At 37.5% G+C, this 19,680-nt stretch overlaps 1 protein-coding gene across 1 annotated transcript in view; it reads left to right on the top strand.

Annotated features, from left to right (window-relative positions):
* Wnk3 (WNK lysine deficient protein kinase 3) overlaps positions 1–19,680 on the top strand; it is a 125,776-nt gene that overhangs the window by 22,631 nt on the left and 83,465 nt on the right. Inside the window, exon 2 of the mRNA XM_036174445.1 lies at positions 8,056–8,710. Within this exon, the coding sequence (XP_036030338.1) occupies positions 8,174–8,710 (537 nt within the window). The 5' untranslated portion in view covers positions 8,056–8,173. The remainder of the gene's footprint in view (positions 1–8,055; positions 8,711–19,680) is intronic.

Here is a 19,680-nt window from a genome sequence, read left to right on the forward strand (position 1 = left end):
TGAGCTGCCACGTGGATGCTGGGCATTGAGCCTGTGTCCTCTGGAATAGTAGTCAGTGCTTTTAACCACTGAGCCCTCTCTCCAGCCCCTTGGTTACTGTTTCCAGACACATTCCTACTATGTACCTCAGACTGGTCTTTATTTAGTTTTGGCTGACTCTCAACTGATGGCTGCTCTGCTGTCAGTTTTCTCTTTTATTCATTATGTTTGCCAGGCTCAGAATAACCAAGATTTAGTGTTTTCTTGGTATTTTCTTCTAAAAGCTTTATAGTTTTATCTCTCACTCTTTGGTCTGTGGTCCATTTCGAACTAATTTCTTTGCATGATCTGGGGTTAAGGATTCAAGTTTACTCTTCTGAGTATTGATTTGAGTTGTTCAGAACCTTTAGCTGAAAGATTGCCACTTAGCTATTGAATAGTCTTAGTTTCTTTGTTGAAAATCACCTGACAAGGAACATTAAGGCTTACTTTTAGCCTTTCATTAAATTTCTATTGATCTCCATTGTCATTCTGTTGCTAATTTCTAGTTTAGTTATTTTCCTTAGCCAGCCTTCTTTCCTTTCTTCTTTCCTCTGCTCACACAGCCCAGGCTGGTCTTCAAATCCCTATGTAGCTGAAAATAACCTTGAACGGCCAATCTTCTTGCCTCTGTATGAGTCCTGAAATTATAGGCATGCATCACTATGTCCAATTTATGTCGTACTAGGGCTCAAACTCAGGGCTTCCTTCATGCTAGCTAAGCACTCTACCAACTGAGCTCTATCCCTTAATTGAATTGTTTTGTTGTAGAAGAGAACATATTTTATTGACACTTGTTTTACTGCATAGCATATGATGTGTTCTAGAGATGCCTCATCTGTGCTTGAAAATAATTTATATTTTGCTTTTGTTGAAGAGAATGTTTTACAGATGTCAGCTAGGTCAGGTTGTTTGATAGTATTGTCCAAATATTTTGTTATTGATCTGTCTGGTCCTCTCCTTAGTGTGTTAGGTTTTATTTCATGTATTTGGGGGCATGATTGTTAAATGTATGTGTGTATAGGCTTATATAATTATATATTATCACTCTTTGTCTCTAGTTTAACTATTATTTGATATCAGGGAATTGGACTTTTAAAATATACTAGAGCGCCAGGCGGTGGTAGCACACGCCTTTAATCCCAGCACTCGGGAGGCAGAGCCAGGCGGATCTCTGTGAGTTCGAGGCCAGCCTGGTATACAAAGCTATACAGAGAAACTCTGTCTTGAAAAACCAAAACATATTCATATATTAGAGCTTAAATAAGATTTCAGGGTTTGGGGGTTTAGAGAGATGGCTAAATGGTTAAGGTACTGGCTGCTCTTTCAGAAAATCTGGTTCCACCATGTGGCAACTTACAATCATCTGTAACTCCAATTCCAGGGGATCTGATGCTTTTTTCTGGCGTCTTTGGGCACAAGGCATGCACATTGTACACAGACATATATGGAAACAAAACAACCATGTACATAAAATGCATTTTTTTAAAATCATGATTTCAGGTTTTGGGGGCTGAAGAGATGGCTCAGCAGTTCAGAGTACTTGTTGCTCTTTCAGAGGACCTGGGTTTGGTTCCAAGCATTCACATAGTGGCTCACAACTGTCTATAACTTTGGTTCCAGGATATTTGATGCCGTCTTCTGACCTCTACTGGCACCAGGCATGCATGTGGTGCACATTCATACACTGGGCAAAAATTCATACAATTTAAAAATTCTAATTTTTTAGAGTATTAAAAAGATTCCGGAAGGTTTTGCTGAGTACTGAGAATTGAATTCAGGGCCTCACACATGCTAGGCCATTCTGTTTCAGAATTACATCCCCAACCCTTTTCAATTTTTTATTTTAGGAAGGGTCTTGCTATGTTGTCCTGGCAGAAGATGGCACCAGATCTCATTACAGATGGTTGTGAGCCACCATGTGGTTGCTGGGAATTGAACTCAGGACCTCCGGAAGAGCAGTCGGTGCTTTTAACCTCTGAGCCATCTCTCCAGCCCTAGAAAATGTTTTTAAAGACAAGGTCTTGTTCTGTAACCCAGGCTGGCCTTGGACTCAGGATTATTTAGCATGTGTCACCATGTCCAGCAGAATTTCAGGATTCTCTTTCTTTTCTGTTTGTTTTTGTAGAGTCTCATGTACTCCAAACCGGACTTGAACTCATGTAGCCAAAGGTGGCTTAAATTTTTGATTCTCCTGCCTTCACCTGAGAATGCTGGCATTGCAGTCATGTGCTACCACATTTACTTAGGATTTCAGTTTTTGAAAGAAGTGCTACACTCCAAAATATATGAAAGTTTTTTGTAAAGAATCATATAACTTTACTTATTTCTGGCTGCTTAGAAATCTGTCTTCTGGATTTCTGCATAAGTGACCTTTAGTTAGATGAAGTGAATAAGTATCATTATTCTCACTTTAAAAATACCTACTTAAAATTTTAGCATTTGGGGAATGTGGGTGAAGGTTGTACTGTATTCTTTGTATATTCTTACAAGTTCTTTCTCAAGTTAAAAATTATTTCAAAATAAGTAGTTAAGGTAAAAAATTCTCTGACCCTTGAGATGGCTTCCTAGGTGAAGGTGCTTGCTACCAAATCTGACAACTTGAGTTTGATCCTAGAACCCATATGGTTAAAAAAGAGAACGGCCTCTTGAAAGTTGTATCTGAGCTCCATGTAAGCCCTATGGTGGGCCACTGCAAGTGTGCACACACAGTAAATAAGATAAAAAAGAAAGAAGACTTCTACCTATTTTCACTTGCAGGATATAATCTTATAAGTGACATTGGAAGTATATTGGTTTGGCAATGTAACCTGCTAGAGCACTTCATGAATTCTTAGTTTTCTTCTTAGCTCTGGTATTAAATACAGATATGTCTTAGTAGTACAATCTTATTGGCTAGTTTCTAAAAGTTCTCATTGAACTCTTAATTATTCATCAAATAAAAGCAAGAAATGTTGAATTTATACTTCCATGATTCTTTTTTTCAGAAAGAGTGAATTTATTTAGTATACTGAAAAGAATACATGTGCAAAGATGAAGTTGGGATATCTCAAAAAACAAAGTTGTAGGAGGACTACATTCAAGATCTGCTATGAGGCAGGAAATTATTGCCATATCCATTGTACTCCTTTTAGTATACTAAATAGATTTACTCTTTTTGAAAAAAATCATGGAAGTATAAATTCAGCATTTATTGCTTTCATTTGATGGATTGCCTCTGTCTCCACCTCCTAAGTGCTGGGATTAAAGGCATGGGGCACCATGCCCAGACCAGCATTTAATTTGTTGATGATAGCCATTCTAACTGGAGTGAGATGGTGTAGGTTTTTTGGTTTTTTTTGTTTTTGTTTTCCCCCCCTGAGACAGGGTTTCTCTGGGTAGTTTTGGTGCCTATCCTGGAACTCACTTGGTAGCCCAAGCTGGCCTCGAACTCACAGAGATCACCTGCCTCTGCCTCCCGAGTGCTGGGATTAAAGGCGTGCACCACCACCGTCCAGTGAGATGGTGTGGTTTTAAGTAATATTTCACTGATTACTGAGGATCTCAAACTTTGTATTTTTACCATTCATATTCTTTTGAAAACTGTCTATTCGCACTAGCCCATTTGTTAATTGGATGATTTAGATTTTTTTGGTAGTTTTTGTAGTTCTTTATATGTTCTAGGTATTACTCTACTGTATGATGTATTGTTGGCAAAGATTTCTTTTTCCATTTTTGTAGGTTATCTCTTTACTCTGGTGATTGTTTCCTTTGCTAGACACAAGCTTTTTAATTTCATACTGTATCATTTATAAATTGTTGACATTATTTCTTGTGTTATTAAATTCCTTTTCAGAAAGCACATGCTTATGCCTGTGCCTATATGTTAACATGTTTTACCTACCTAAATTTCTTCTAGCAGTTTAAGTCATATTTAAAGACTTTGATCCATTTTGAATGCACTGTTTTGGAAGGTGAGAAGTATACATCTCAGATAAAATTTTAAGTTGAACGTACTAGAATATTTGCCAAAATGAATATTCTGGTATCATATTGTCATTCATGGGAATTGTTTAGAGTACATTCCCTAATGTCAAACTAAACAAGATCTGGAATTAGTGTGTATATCAGAACTATTATGTGTAAAACCAAGATGAATTTCTCAGAGCTATTCTTAAAATTAGTTCATGGTCAGTACCTTTTGTTATATTGATGTCAAGTAAGTAGCCCAATTAGCAAAAGATCCTTTACTTAAATTTGCTTGTTACAAAGCAAAACCTTTTTTTTTTTTTTTTTTTTTAAAGCATATGTAGCCAGTATACAGCAAATCTTGGAAAGTATTTTATACTCATTATTTTTTTTTTCAGAGCTGAGAACCAAACCCAGGGCCTTGCACTTGCTAGGCAAGCACTCTACCACTGAGCTAAATCCCCAACCCCCATTATTATTTTTTTAAAAACACTCTTTCCTTGTGGTGATTAGTTTTTTGTCAACTTGATGCAAACTGGCCTCTTCTGGGAAGAGGAAACTTTAATTGAAAAAAATGCAGTCACCAGATTGGCCTGTGAACCAGCCTATGTTGCGTTTTCTTGATTGATGGTATGTGTGGGAGGGCCCAGTTTACTGTTTGTGGTTCCATCTCTGGTCAAGTGGTCCTGAATTGTTTAAGGAAGCAGGCTGAGCAAGCCATGGAGCAAGACAATAAGCAGCATTCCTTCATGATTTCTGCATCAGTTCTTGCCTCTAGGTTTCTGTCCTGACTTCCCTCAATGGTGTACTATTACCTGGAAGTATAAGATGAAATAGACCCTCCTCCCCAAGTGGCTTTTGCTCATGGTATTTTATCATATCAATAGAAACCTAAGGCATTGCACTTATGATATGTACATTCAGAAAATGTATAGAATTTATACATATAGTTTAATTTTTTTCATTTGTATGGGTATTTTTCTGCATAAATATCTGCTTGTTTACCATATATGTGCCTGATACCCAGAGTCCAGGAGGAGGTATTATATTCCCTGAAACTACAGTTCTAAACTGTTATGAGCCACCATATGGGTGCTCAGAATTAAACCCAGTTCCTCTGGAGAAGTAGCCAGTGTTCTTAACCTCTGAGCCATCTTCTTAGCTCTGAAGAATTTACATACACATCAAATAATTATAAAAGAAAGTTTAGGGGGTGGTGAGATGTAGGATTAAAGGCATATGTCACTACACCCAGCCTTCCACCTTATATTTTGAGACACTGAACATGAAGCTTACTGATTTGGCTAGGCTAGGTAGTTTCACATCCTAAGGATTCTTCCTTCTCCAGCTCCTCAGCCCTGGAATTACAAGCATGCATTGCTGTACCTGGCTTCCACAAGGCTGTTGAGGATCTAAATTTAGGTGTTCATGCTTGCCAAGTAAGGACTTTACTAACAGAGCCATTTCCCCAGCCTCCGGAAATATTTTTAGTTTGAAAAAAAAAAATCTCAAACATGTTTTCAACAAAGTAACAAAGTAATACAATGAAACTTTGCATGATGTTCACCTGGATTCCTAATTGGTAGTGCTGTAGCTGCTTTCTTTCTTTTCTTTCTTTCTTTCTTTCGATTTATTTATTTATTTAGTATACAGCATGTATGACTGCAGGTCAGAAGAGGGCACCAGATCTCATTACAGATGGTTGTGAGCCACCATGTGGTTGCTGGGAATTGAACTTAGGACCTCTGGAAGAGCAGTCAGTGTTCTTAACCTCAGAGCCATCTCTCCAACCCAAAATAAACCAATCCTTTTTTTTTAGCTGAGGATCGAACCCAGGGCTTTGCGCTTGCAAGGCAAGCGCTCTACCACTGAGCTAAATCCCCAACCCATAGCTGCTTTCTTTATATCTCAGAAGATGGAGATAATGGTAAGTTTGAGGCTAGCCTGGTCTACACAGTTCTGGGCAGACAGGACTAAATAGTAAGATCTTGTCAAAAGAAGTAGTGAACAAGCCGGGCGGTGGTGGCGCACACCTTTAATCCCAGCACTAGGGAGGCAGAGGCAGGCGGATCTTTGTGAGTTCGAGGCCAGCCTGGTCTACCAAGCGAGATCCAGGGAAGGCGCAAAGCTACACAGAGAAACCCTGTCTTGAAAAACCACACACACAAAAAAAAGTAGCAAACAATTAAAGAAGACAATGGACATCAACTTCTATTTTCCACATATACATGTACATGAATACTCACGGGTGTGTTTCATTTGCTTAGCCATTTGAAAATAAGTGATATACATTATTTTTAACTTTATTTGTGTTGTTCAAGGCATATAACTTAGTAGCATACCACCAATGCATGATGTAGTAAGGAGGGAAGAAGTCCCTCCCTCCCTCCTTTATTTATTTTTGACAATCTCACTATGTAGCCCAGGCTAGCCTCAAACTTAGATCCTCCATCCTAAGTAATGAGATTACAAGTGTATACCAACATGCCTTGTATACAGTAAGCTACATTGATTTTTATACCTAGAAGCTTTATAGTTGGATCATATGATAGTTCTATTTTTAATTTTTGAGGAAACATTGTACTAAGTTCCATAGTGACTGGGCTAATTTAAATTCCCCCATCTTCATAATTTATTTTGTGTTTTCTTTTTAAAAATGTATTTATTTTGTTTTATGTGTGTGTGCCTGAGTGTATGTATGTGCACCACACAGGTGCAGGAGTCCAGAGAGGTCAGAAGAGATTTTGGAATTTCTGGAACTGGAGTTACAGTTATGAGTCACCCTGTGGGTTCTGGGAACAGAGCTGGATCCTCTGCAAGAACAGTAAATGCCCTTAAACACTGATCATCTCTCCAGACCTCTTTTGCATTTTGTTTATGGTAGCTAGTTTTACTTGGATAGGATGGAATTTTGACGTAGTTTTGATTTTAATTTTCCTGGTGACTAGAGATATTGAATATTTTTCATGTATTCATTTATTAGCCAATCTTAAAAAGAAATGAACACATTATGACAAATGAAATAAGACAGACATAAATATTGTATGCATCCACTTACATGAATTATCTAGAATAAGTAAATTAAGAAAGAGAGAGTAGAATGTAGGTTTGCGGGGGGATGTGGGTAAGATTTTCTTTGGTAGTTCTGGTGATCAAATGTAGAACTTTGTACATGCTAAGCATTCATCTGCTAGTGAGCCACACTCTCAGCCCCCTAAGAACTGCTCTTCTTCACATTTTAGAAATTAATTTTGCTGTTTGTTCAAGCCAGCTTGGAACTCCCAGGTCTTAGGTGATTCTCCACCCTCAGTTTCCTAAGTAACTAGGACTATAGGTACATTCCATAGCACTCAGCTGGATATAGGACATTTTTCTATAATGAGTATAGATTTTCAGTTTGAGATGATGAAATCGGGCTGGAGAGATGGCTTAGAGGTTAAGAGCACTGGCTGCTTTTCCAGAGGTCCTGAGTTCAATTCCTAGCAACCACATGGTAGCTCACAGCCATCTGTAATGAGATCTAGTGCCCTCTTCTGGCATACCGCACGCATATGTGCAGGCAGAACACTGTATACATAATAAATAAATCTTGCTGGGTGATTGGTAGCGTACGCTTTTAATCCCAGCACTCGGGAGGCAGAGCCAGTGAATTCAGAGCTGAGTGAATTCAGGATTTGGGCACCTGTATTGAATTTAGTGGATTGAGATGAGAACTAGGTTCCTGCATATAAAGACATACTGAACTATATGCCAAGTGCTATATTAGTCACTGTAGCTATATTAAATAAGATAAGGCATTGTCCCTGGAGTCTTAGTTGCTAAGTTATACAGAAACAGGAATAAACTTCTTATTAAGAAAGAAGCAATTAAAAATCAGGTAACTAGGCCAGATAGGAGGCAGAGGCAGGCGGATCTCTGTGAGTTTGAGGCCAATCTGGGCTATGGAGTGAGCTCCAGGAAAGGCTCCAAAGCTACACAGAGAAACCCTGTCTGAAAAAACCTAACAAACAAAAAAATCAGGTAACTTGTTTTCTCCTTAGTGATTTCTGTTGTAGGGTGATATTAAAATTATCTTTTTCCCTCCTTCAGGTTGCTATGGGAATATATGACCACATAAAAGGAAGTGTGTTCTGATAATTCTGATACCTGAGATGTAAGTGGACTGAAGTGTGAAACAGGAAAAAGTGCAGTGCCAACCTTAGTTACAATGGCCACTGATTCTGGGGAGCCAGCTAGCACAGAAGATTCTGAGAAACCTGATGGGGTTTCCTTTGAAAACAGGGTTTCTCAGATTGCTGCACCTCTGATTATAGAATCTAGAATGAAGGAAAAAACAAGCACCTCCTCTGCTTCAGGGGAAACCATCGAAAGAAAGAGATTTTTCCGAAAGAGTGTTGAGATGACAGAAGATGACAAAGTTGCTGACTCTTCCCCTAGAGATGAAAGAATAAAAGCTGCATCAAATATTTCAAGAGTAGACAAACTTCCTACAAATGTGCTAAGAGGTGGGCAAGAAGTTAAATATGAGCAATGTTCAAAGGCAACCCCAGAATCGTCAAAAGATTGCTTCAAGGAGAAAAAAGAAAAGGAAATGGAAGAAGAAGCCGAAATGAAGGCTGTAGCAACTTCCCCTAGTGGCAGGTTCCTGAAATTTGATATAGAGCTGGGAAGAGGAGCATTTAAGACAGTATATAAAGGACTGGACACTGAAACGTGGGTTGAAGTTGCTTGGTGTGAACTACAGGTGAGTATATAATTTTCTTGGCTTTATGAGTTCCAGATTTAGCTGCTGTAGGGTGACCTCCAGAGTGACCCAGGATGAAGAAAGCCCTTCTACCATTGTCTAGAAATTACGTTCTTTTCTAATCTGTTAGGAGCCCTATGGCAAGCTTTTTAAAATTTGTCTTTCCTTGTTTTTCCTTGTTTTGTCAGTACTGAGGATGGAATCTAGAACCTTTTTACATGCTAGGCAAGTACTCTATCATTGAGATATATTTCCAGTCAATTGCTTTTATCTTAATTTTTGCAGTGCTAGGAATAAACTCAGAGCCATATATAAGTATTCAGCTGTTGAATTATAACCCCCTTTCCCTCTCTATTTTTTTAATTTGTTCATTTGTTTATTTATATTATGATGCTAGGATCAAATTTTGGGCCTTGTACATACTAGGCAAATGCTCTACCTCTAAGCTATAAAAAGTACCCGGCATTAGTGGCAGTGGTACATGCCTTTAATCTCAGCACTCAGGAGGCAGAGCCAGGCAGATCTCTGTGAGTTCGAGGCCAGCCTAGTCTACAGAATGAGATCCAGGACAGGCACCAAAACTACCCAGAAAAACCCTGTCTCAAAAAAATCAAAAAAAAAAAGGAAAAAAAAAGTACCCAACCTTTGGAAATACAACTAATTTTTGCTCTACATTTATCATTTTTTATTTGTTATTTTGAGACAAGGTCTTCAATGTAGCCTAACAAAAGCTGGTCCTGAATTCTCTATGTAGCCTAGGCTTGGTTCAAACTGATGTTCTTCCTGTCACAGCCTCTCTAGTCATAGGCATATGCCCACCATGCTTGCTTTCCTTTTCTGTTTTAAAAAGAAAAAGTCTCTGTGTGACATTCTTTGGGAAAATTTTTTTATCAGTTTTAGGAAATTCCCCAAATTCTCCTTAACACTTCATTTTAAGAACTGAGTGTATATGTCTCATTGGTTGATTGTTGCACTACAAAATTAAGTGTATGATAGGAATGTATTCAGTATGATAATTACCTTTATCTTTTTCATACAAAAAACATGTGAAATTCATATGATGTTTCTCCAAATAGGAAAGATTTTTCTTGACTCTTTGAAAACTTCTATTGCTATTCCATCCTCATGCTTTTGAAATTTAGAGCCAAGTGAAATCACCAGAATCTATAGAGGTTAATCAGCTTAAGTATGTTTAGCAAGGAGAAATTAAAGAAAACAATGGGGAGAATGACTGAATTGCCATATATTTTGTTCTATGATAGCTATTTTATGTAGTACTATTAACAAATGAGGGACAAAGCAGCATAGAAGGTATTATAATGAGAATAGTTTCAGGCAGATGTTGGGCAAATAGGAGGAGAACAACAAACCTTGGTAACCTCAGTCAATTCATGAAAAATGGTCAGCATTCATATGGGATGCTTAAAATTAAGATTGGACTGGGAATATGGCTCAGTTTGGTACAGCGCTTGCCTTAACATGCATGAGCAAAGCTTTGAGTTCAATCTCAGCACCATATATACCAGGTATGGTGGTACATGCCTGCAATCCTAGTAACTAGGGAGATGGGGGGGCAGAAGGATTAGAAGTTCAAGGTCATTCTTGACTATAGCCTGGGCCGCATGAGGCCCTACCTCAAAACAACAGCAATAAAACCAACAACAGCAACAAAATACAAACCACAAAATTAAGATTAGATAAAGACAGCCACTAAGTGTTGGCCGTTATTGTTTAAATTCTAATGGTGTCTTTGAGTGTTGGTGTCTACAAAATATCCAGATTCTACCCATTATAAAGTGCTGTTGGTTGCCATTCAGATAGACTTGAATTTAATCTAAGTGCCTAGTGTAGGAAGTTTATTATATTTTTTTGAGACGTGGTCTGATATATTCCAGGTTAGCCCTAAATTTGCTATTGTAGCTGAGAATGATCTTGAACTTTTGAGCTTCCTGCCTCCACTTCCCAAGTGCTGAGGTTATAGGCATGTACCACCATGCCAAATTCATTTGATTTTGGGGGACTGGACTTCTCTGCCTACTAAGCTACATCTCTCTAGACCAGGCTTCCTTGAAATCGCACCTAGATATTTAGAAACTTCAGCTAGAGTCTGAACTAAAGATGCCACTGAAAATCAAAACCACCAACAAGAAAAAAATAGGTCCAATAGACTATAGCTGGTTGCTATGTTGAATGAACATTCTATGTACTTTTTGTTGTTGTTGTTTTTGTTTTTTTCGAGACAGGGTTTCTCTGTGTTGTTTTAGTGCCTGTCCTGCATCTCACTCTGTAGACCAGGCTGGCCTCAAGCTCACAGAGATCCACCTGGCTCTGCCTCCCGGGTGCTGGTATTAAAGGCTTGCGCCAACACCGCCCAGCTTCTATGTACTTTTATTATAGTAGTGATTATAGCCAAGGTAATGTAGAAGTTGAAGAAATAACTGAAAATCTATATTTAAGGGTTAAGCATGATGCTAACACCTATAATGGCAGCATTTAGGAGACAGAAAAATATTGAGTTAGATGCCAGATCTTGTTTCTGGGGGGAAAAATATATATAGTTTTTTGAAATATTCACTGTAGAGCACTTAATTTTGCTCCTAAATAGTTTTTATTACCCTTTCAGAAATGTTTCTAGATTCTGTGTGAGCCACACAAGAAAATGAATATGCTTAATTCCTTTAAAGGCCCTGCCACATGCACAATGCTGTTTAGTTCTATTTCCTTTTGTTTTCATCAGATCCAGCCATAGATTTTTTTTTTTGAGCTGAGGATCGAACCCAGGGCCTTGCGCTTGCTAGGCGAACGCTCTACCACTGAGCTAAATCCCCAACCCCCAGCCATAGATATTAAGTGTAGACACAAGAGAAAAGAGATTATCTTGAATCTAGGTATGATGAATCTTGCTTAAATATATATGTTCTAGTCTCTTTGTTTAACAAATCATATAACTTGATTAAATCTAAACCAAAGACAAATACTTTGCAAAATGGCAAAGGATGATGGTGGAAGGGGACAGCTCTGGTCTTGGAAATATCATTAGTTTCTAAATAATTTTTGTGAGTTATTTTTAGTTATTTGTTGGATAGACTTTAAAAAAAAACAAAGAAATTGATATGTATAGTAGGCTGAATAATGACTTCTCAAAGACACCCATGTCTTTGTCCTTAGAATCTTTCATTGTTAAAAGTACCTTTGCCATTTCATGCACCCAGGGATAAGTCCTGGTCCCACTGACAGGGGCTCCCCAAACAGATCTATCCACATAAATGTCACCTACATTCAGAAGGTCAAGTTCTGTCCCATGTAGGTTCCTCCGCTGACAGAGGGAATTAATACAGTTGGAATTGGGAGAGCTAATCCTGTGCTTCACATTACCCCTATCTTACAGTTTTAGAGAGACCCATTTCTCCTTGATTATATCTAGACCAACTGTCTCTTTCAGTAGATTTATGATTAAGTATTTTTTATATTTTATTATATTTTATATTTTATTTTAGTAGTATTTATGATTATTTTTAGTACATTTATGATTTATCCAGTAGATTATGAGTAGAAAATGATAAATCATTTTATTCTTTGCTCCAAGGATGGAATGATAAATCATTTTACTCTTTAATGTTTGTTCCAAGGATGGAATATTGTCAAGTGATATTCCAATCTCCATTTTAATAATTTACCAAAACTTCCATTTCCTGAAAAGCAAAACCTGTAAACCCTGAAAACTCAAAGTTACATGACAGAGAAGAGAATTCTACAAGTTTCATACTAAATATAACCAAAAAAAGTACCTTTGCAAGTGAGACTATTAAAGATGGGAATAGGGAAATTATTTTGGTTCATCTAATCACCAGTCTTTGTAAGGAGGGAGGCAGGCTGACAATCATCTGAGAAAGATCTAAGAATAGAAGCAGAGTTTGGAGTGATGCCGTTGCAGGACTTGGTTACCAAGTCAAAGGATGCAGACAGCTTAGAAAGCTGGAGAAGGCAAGGGATTAAACAGTTGCCTATGGCCCCACAAGAAACAGTGCTGCTGTCTAGATCCTAGTCTAGTGTGATTCACTGTAAATATCTGATTCCCATTTCTGGAAGATAATACATCTGTGTTTCAATCCACTAAGTTTATGCTAATTTGTTACTGTATCGATAGGAAATGAATACAACCTAATACAGTTGTCTTTTTTTTTTTTTTGGTTTCTCAACAAATAAACACTCCTTGCAATGTGCCAGACTTATACTAAGTGCTAGAGACACAAAAAGGGAGAAAAAGCAAACACAACCGGATTTCATAAACCTTATACTAGGAGTTTATAGTCAGTATATGAAGAAACTTTGGAGATTGGAGTTAGCAAAAGATGAAAGGGTTGTTAAATATGGGTTTGTTTAAAGGAAATGAGAGGGTTAGAAGTAGAAAGAAACAGAGGTACTACTCCTTTACCTCATTTTTCTTTTTGCACTTATTTTCAGATGATTTTCTACTTACAAAAGAGTTACAAAGATATACTATAAACTAAAATATTGAACTTAATGAGAATATATCAATTTCCCCTCAAATACTTCTTCTCTTTTCACTTCTATCATCATATTCACGTTTCTATACTGTGTTTACTTATATGTTCCCCCTTCCTATTTAGCAGTTTTTCCTTGAACTTTGAAAGGGTACTAACAGTTTCTCCCTCCCATCCCTTCTCTTTTTCTTTCTGAGATGAGGTCTCACTATATAGCCTACAAAGACCAAGAACTCATTAAGTAAACTATATTGACCATAAATATAAAATCCTTCTGCTTCTGCTTCTTAAATGCTAGTATTACAGCTTGCACTACCATGGTTGGCTGGCTAAGCTCTATATTTTTGGCAAGATTTCCACAAAAATTATGTTCCTCTATTCAGGCTGTGAAAGCAGGGGATACATGGTGTTGATACATAGTAATGTAATTTTGACCACTTGACTACAGTATTATCTATCATATTGTTCCTACTATGAAGTTATGCTTTCCTCCTTTGTAGATTGTCTTAGGAATATATACTTTGACACTGTAAAATACTTCTTAGAACTTGAGTCACTAGTTTTTGGTGCTCTTTGGTGTGTTTACACAGGTAATCTATACTGTAATTATGGTGTTCTGGGCTTTTTATGCGAGGCTGGCCCAAACTGGTCTTGAACTTGTGATTCTTCTGCTTAAATAGCAACTTTCTATTTCCTACTTTTCTTCTACATTTATCAATTGGCATTACCTCTTAGCTTTGTGTGGCCTTTGTTTAATATGTATGTTAAGTTTCCGAAAATTTCACAATAGACTTTGTAGTTGAGGTGTTTTAGTATAGTTAGCAACAATGGGTATTATGTACTTTGTATTTATCACAAAATTAAAATTTAATTGGATACAAATTCTTACTATTTAATTTTGGCAACAGTTGTATGAGATAAAGATTATTATTTTCAGATAGGAGATCTGAGGTTTAGGCACATTAAGTAGTCTGGTCAAAGAGGGTACTCCATCATTTATAGTTTTATTTATTTATTTATTTCCGAGACAGAGTTTCTCTGTGTAGCTTTGTGCCTTTCCTGGAACTCACTTTGTAGACCAAGCTGGCCTCAACTCACAGAGATCCGCCTGGCTCTGCCTCCCAAGTGCTGGGATTAAAGGCATGTGCCACCAACGCTCGGCTCATCATTTATAGTTTTATGTATATGTGTCAAAATTATGCTATTTTTAGCTAAGTGGTGGAGGTGCACACCTTTAATCCCAGCACCTAGGAGGCAGAGGCAGGAGGATCTCTGTGAGTTCAAGACCAGCCTGGTCTACAAAATGAGTTCCAGGACAGCCAGGGCTACACTGAGAAGAAGAAAAGAAAAAAGAAATAAAACATAGAGATAATGCTTGTAAAGCTTGGGACAAGTTTGAGTATTTAATAAGCAATAGTGGTAAAATGCTGAAGAAGTTCATGATAGGAACATTCATTGAGCTGGACATGGTAGTAGTAGTGCCTTTAATCTCATAAAGTGGAGGCTACATAAAGGGTTTGTGGCCATCCTATGCTATAAAAAACTAAAAAAGAAAAGCAATGATAGGATACTTTGTAGGAAGGTATTATTTATCCTTACCTGAACAAGTTATTTTTTTTAAAGATTTATTTATTTATTATGTATACAAAAGAGGGCGTCAGATCTCATTACAGATGGTTGTGAGCCATCATGTGGTTGCTGGGAATTGAACTTGGGACCTCTGGAAGAGCAGATGGTGCTCTTAACCCCTGAGCCATCTCTCCAGCCCCTGAACAAGTTATTTTATATAGCTTTTATATCATTGTTATTTCTTTTACATTTGTAGAAATGATCCACGTAGCATGATCTTGTTTTGTAGACCATTGTTGATGTTTACATTAAGAGAGTGAGACTATAAAACCAAAGTTTACTTTTCAGAAAAGAAATATTCCTAATCTTGGATGTGACTCATTGCATAGAGTTCACTGGGATGAGGAATGTATGGCTGTGGGAGCAGAAGGCAGATTGGGGAGCAAAGAAAGGAGGAACAACTGATTCTCAGCTGGCTTTCCCCTTTTCCCCTTTTTATCTGGTCTGCAACCGAGGCAATGGAATGGTGTACCCACATCCAGGTTGGATCTTAACCTGCTCAGCTAATTTTTCCTTAGAAACACCCTTACACAGAGGTATGGTTTATTGATGCCTATATGTGTTTAATCTGATCAACCTTACAATCAAATTAACCATTGTAATTCATCTCTTGTCAATTTGATATCCAAACACGTTACTTTTAAACCACAGTACTTCAAACATCTCATTTTTAATAATGTAAAATATGTTTAGTCCCTTGCTAAGAATCTCCAGAATCTTTACAGAATGAGTTCCAGGACAGGTTCCAAAGCTACACAGAGAAACCCTGTTTCGAAAAACCAAACCAAAAAAAAAAAAAATCCCAAAGTACAGTCTCTTCAGAGATTCAAATCAGTCTCTTAACTGTGTAAAGTGCAAAAAAAAAAATTGCAAATTTTACAGTTCCAATATACAGCGTCACATGTCAAACATTCCATTTCTAAAAGGAATTCGAATTCTAAAAGGACTGTAACAAGGAAAGATCAGATCAAAGCAAGACCAAAACCCTAGTAAGGCGAACACTAAACCCTGTATTTCTGTTTCTGGTATTCAGGGCTCATGGTTGCTTCATCTGGGTTCTAACAGGCTTGGGTAGCTCTGACTCAACTCAGTAGATTGCAGCATTCATAGCTTCTTTAGTAGAGGTTGCATGGCTCTGGCATCTCCAGTCCCTGTTTAAATGTCGGCTTCACCTTCCCAGTTTCATGAAAAGCTTGATCAGGAGCTCCAGGTAGAACACCTGACACTGCTGAGTTTCCTGGCATCAGCAGCTTTCTGGAGTCAAGGGCTCCCCAACATTGCAACTCTTGCATTTTGCGTGCCTACAAAACCAGCACCATGTAGATAGTGCCAAGATCCTACTGGGACAACAGTTTCAGTAAACTCTGTGTGTCTTGAGGCTGCACCTGGGAAAACACTTCCCTAGGTAGCTCTGCTAGAGCAGGGTGCCCTGGAGGCAGTCTTTGTTCAGTCACTCTCTTAAAAATATGTTCCTTATCTTGAATAAAAGACCTATGATGATTAGTCATCTTGCTCTTAGTCTACATTTCAGAAAAGGTTTTGTGTATATTTTTACTATTCTACATATTAAAATTGATTAAATGTTTAGTTAACATTTATAAAAAGATAGTATTTTTAGTGTACTGTGGAGTAATTGATTCTATTTGTTGAATTTGAATTTTACATCTGTTTACTATCACTATCTGTTTACTATTATATATACTTATATATAAATAAGTATAACACTAACAAAACTTTATGCTTATTGCTTTTTTATGATCTCACTTTGGAACAGCAATATTTATGGCTCATTTCCATAGACTAGATTATATTTTTAAGGTAGAATTTCCCCATGTACCCTGGGCTGACCTCAGAATTTGCCCAAGCCCTCTTAGCACTGGGACTACTGGCATGAAGCACCATAACCAGCCTTTAGATTAGCATTTTAATAGCTCTATGCTAACTCCATTTGCTATTGCTACTCTCTAGTTTGCCTTTCTTGCACTAAGAGCTCTCCTCATTGTTGATGGGTGGAAGTTATTTTATCATCTCAAATACAAACTTTGTAACTATTAAATGATTAATTCTTTATTTCTCACCCTCCCTAACTTCTGATACCATGATTCTACTTACTGGTTTTGTTTATTTGTTTTTGAAACAAAGCCTCAATATGTAGCCCTTGCTGGCCTGGAACTCACACATAGACCAGACTGGCCTCAAACTCACAGATCCATTTGCCTCTGCTTCCTGAGTCCTTTTATTAAAAGTGTGGGCCACCACACCTGGCTTTACTTTTTGTTTTGAATTACCCCTTTTAGGTATTTCATAGAAGTAAAATAAGCAGTGTTTGTTCTTTTGTGTCTAGTTGTTACTCACTTAGCATAATATTCTTAGGATTGATGTTGTCACACATATCCTGGATGAACAAGATGGTCCAAGAATGCAGAAGTTCTTGCTGTGCAAGTCTCCAAAGCCCATATGGTGAAAGGAGAGAACTAACTGACTCCTCAAAGTTGTCAGGTTGAAGCATCAACATTTGAAGGGGAACCATAGACATTTAGTCTATACATAATTTATGGGAAGAAATGCTGGCTTCCTTGCTTAGTTTTGACCCCTCAAAAGTATGAGGGAAGCTGCAAGACTGGTAGGCTGGTTGATTTTTTAGTCTACAGATTGGGAAAATCTTTAGATCTTAAGATTTTACAGTTTAGGAGGACAGGGAGCAGTCTTCCTTGGTGTCTAATAACATCTTAGTGCATAGCTAGCTCCTGGGGAAAGACTTCTCTACCTCCATCATTCTTAATGTCGTCACTAGATGGTAAGGCATCTAGTGCCCTTCTTAGTAAATTACGGACCCCTAAGAGGGCAATTGAGTATGAGGAAAAGTAGTCACTTTTTAACATGGATAATTAAGTAGAAATAGTACCCTAAGTAGACATCTAAGGAAACGAATGTAGAAGTTCTGGCAGATAACTAGACACACAAGCAAAAAGAGTTGTACCTGCACATAACTTCTTATTTTCAGTGCTAGAACCTAAAAAATAAAAGACTACAGACAAATAAAGGAAAAAAGGCTTCAAAACCCAAGAATCTCCAGCCAATCTTGATATCACTTGTCTGCAAGGTGAGACATAGTTGTGTACTTACAAAGACCAAAGTGTAATTATTTAACAGTTAAAAGAAGATTGATCTAGATAACCAACACATGTAGACATTGGGTGAATAAAATATCAGCAAAAGTTTACAAAAGGCTCAGTGGTTTTCACAAGGCTCTAAATTCCATCCCCAGCACTACAAAAAGTACTAAGTGAAGACTATGTAGCTAAAAGGGAGTAAATTTGGAGGGCAACATAACAATGTATTACTTTTAGTTCTAGACCATTTTAATAAAACTTAGGTGTTGGAGCAGCAGCAGTAGTATGAGTGGATAGTGTGGGAATGATGTGTCTCAGTACTTTGAATTATTTACTGTAGTGACTGTGGGGTTTAGAAACATAAGGGGAAACAAATTAATACTGTACTTTCTTTTTGTTGGGTTTTTTTTTTTTTTTTTTGGTTTTGGTTTTTTTTCCGAGACAGGGTTTCTCTGTAGCTTTGAAGGCTGTCCTGGACTAGCTCTGTAGACCACGCTGGCCTTGAACTCACAGAGATCCACCTGCCTCTGCCTCCAGAGTGCTGGGATTACAGGCATGCGCCACCACCGCCTGGCCTTTTTGTTTGTTTTTAAAAGATATATTTATTTTCATTTTATGTGTATGGGTATTTTACCTGCATGTATGTCTCTGTACATTTGTGCTTGGTACCCATGGAAGCCAGAGGAGGGTGTTGGTTCCTCTGGAACTGAAGTTACAGATGGTTGTGTGTGGTGGGAATTGAGCATAAGTCCTCTGGAAGAACACCCATTGCTCTTAACCCTTGAGCCACCTCTTCAACCATATACTGTACTTACAGAGAAATATGTCTGATTTTTTTTTGGATGTCAAAGGAGGCAAGCCATTAGTAAAAAGGAAAAAAATGCAATATGTTCCTATTTATTGATAGAAGGGATGAAAAACTAAGTAAAAATTAGAGGTCATAAGATAAAAGAAGTAAAAGTAAGTATATTATTTACTTTATCAAATGTGGACATGCTGTATTTCCATATTTAAATAACTGGGCATAGTGGCTCATGTCTTTAATACCTATAATCGGAGACAGGGACAGGTGGATCCATGTGAGTTTGAGACCATCCAGGGCTAAATAATGAGACCAAGCCTCACAAACAAAATAGAATCTCACACACACACACACAAACTGTTAGAGGGTATTAAAAGATAAAACCCACATTTATTGCTTATTCAAAACTTAAAACAGTGATAGGAAAAAGTTAAGATATAAACAAGCAAAGAGAAGCAAGAATAGAATTTTTTTATGAAAGAGGAAATTAAGATTAAAATATTGGACATAATATTATGAAATTATATTTAATAGTTTATAAAGATCAATTAAAAGCCCATAACTTACGTTTTGGTGGCACTTGGGAGGCTGAGGCAGGAGAATCATGAGTTTGAGGCTAGCCTGTGCTATTTCTTTAGTAGGATCCTGCCCGAAACACTGTCAATAACAGCAACAACAAAAGCTTTGAAATGTTAACATTGATAAACTGTTGTTGAAGACTCAGTGGTAGAGAATAATACGTCTTAGCCTTGGGCTCAATTCCAACAACAAAGCATTATGAACACATGTAATTTTTATTTTTTATTTAATTATTTTATTTATTTAGTTATTGGTTTTCGAGACAGGGTTTCTCTGTGTAGCTTTGTGCCTTTCCTGGATCTCTCTCTGTAGACCAGGCTGGCCTTGAACTCACAGAGATCC

This window comes from Onychomys torridus, chromosome X (assembly GCF_903995425.1).
Source record: "Onychomys torridus chromosome X, mOncTor1.1, whole genome shotgun sequence".
In the NCBI taxonomy this organism is placed as follows: Eukaryota; Metazoa; Chordata; class Mammalia; order Rodentia; family Cricetidae; genus Onychomys; species Onychomys torridus.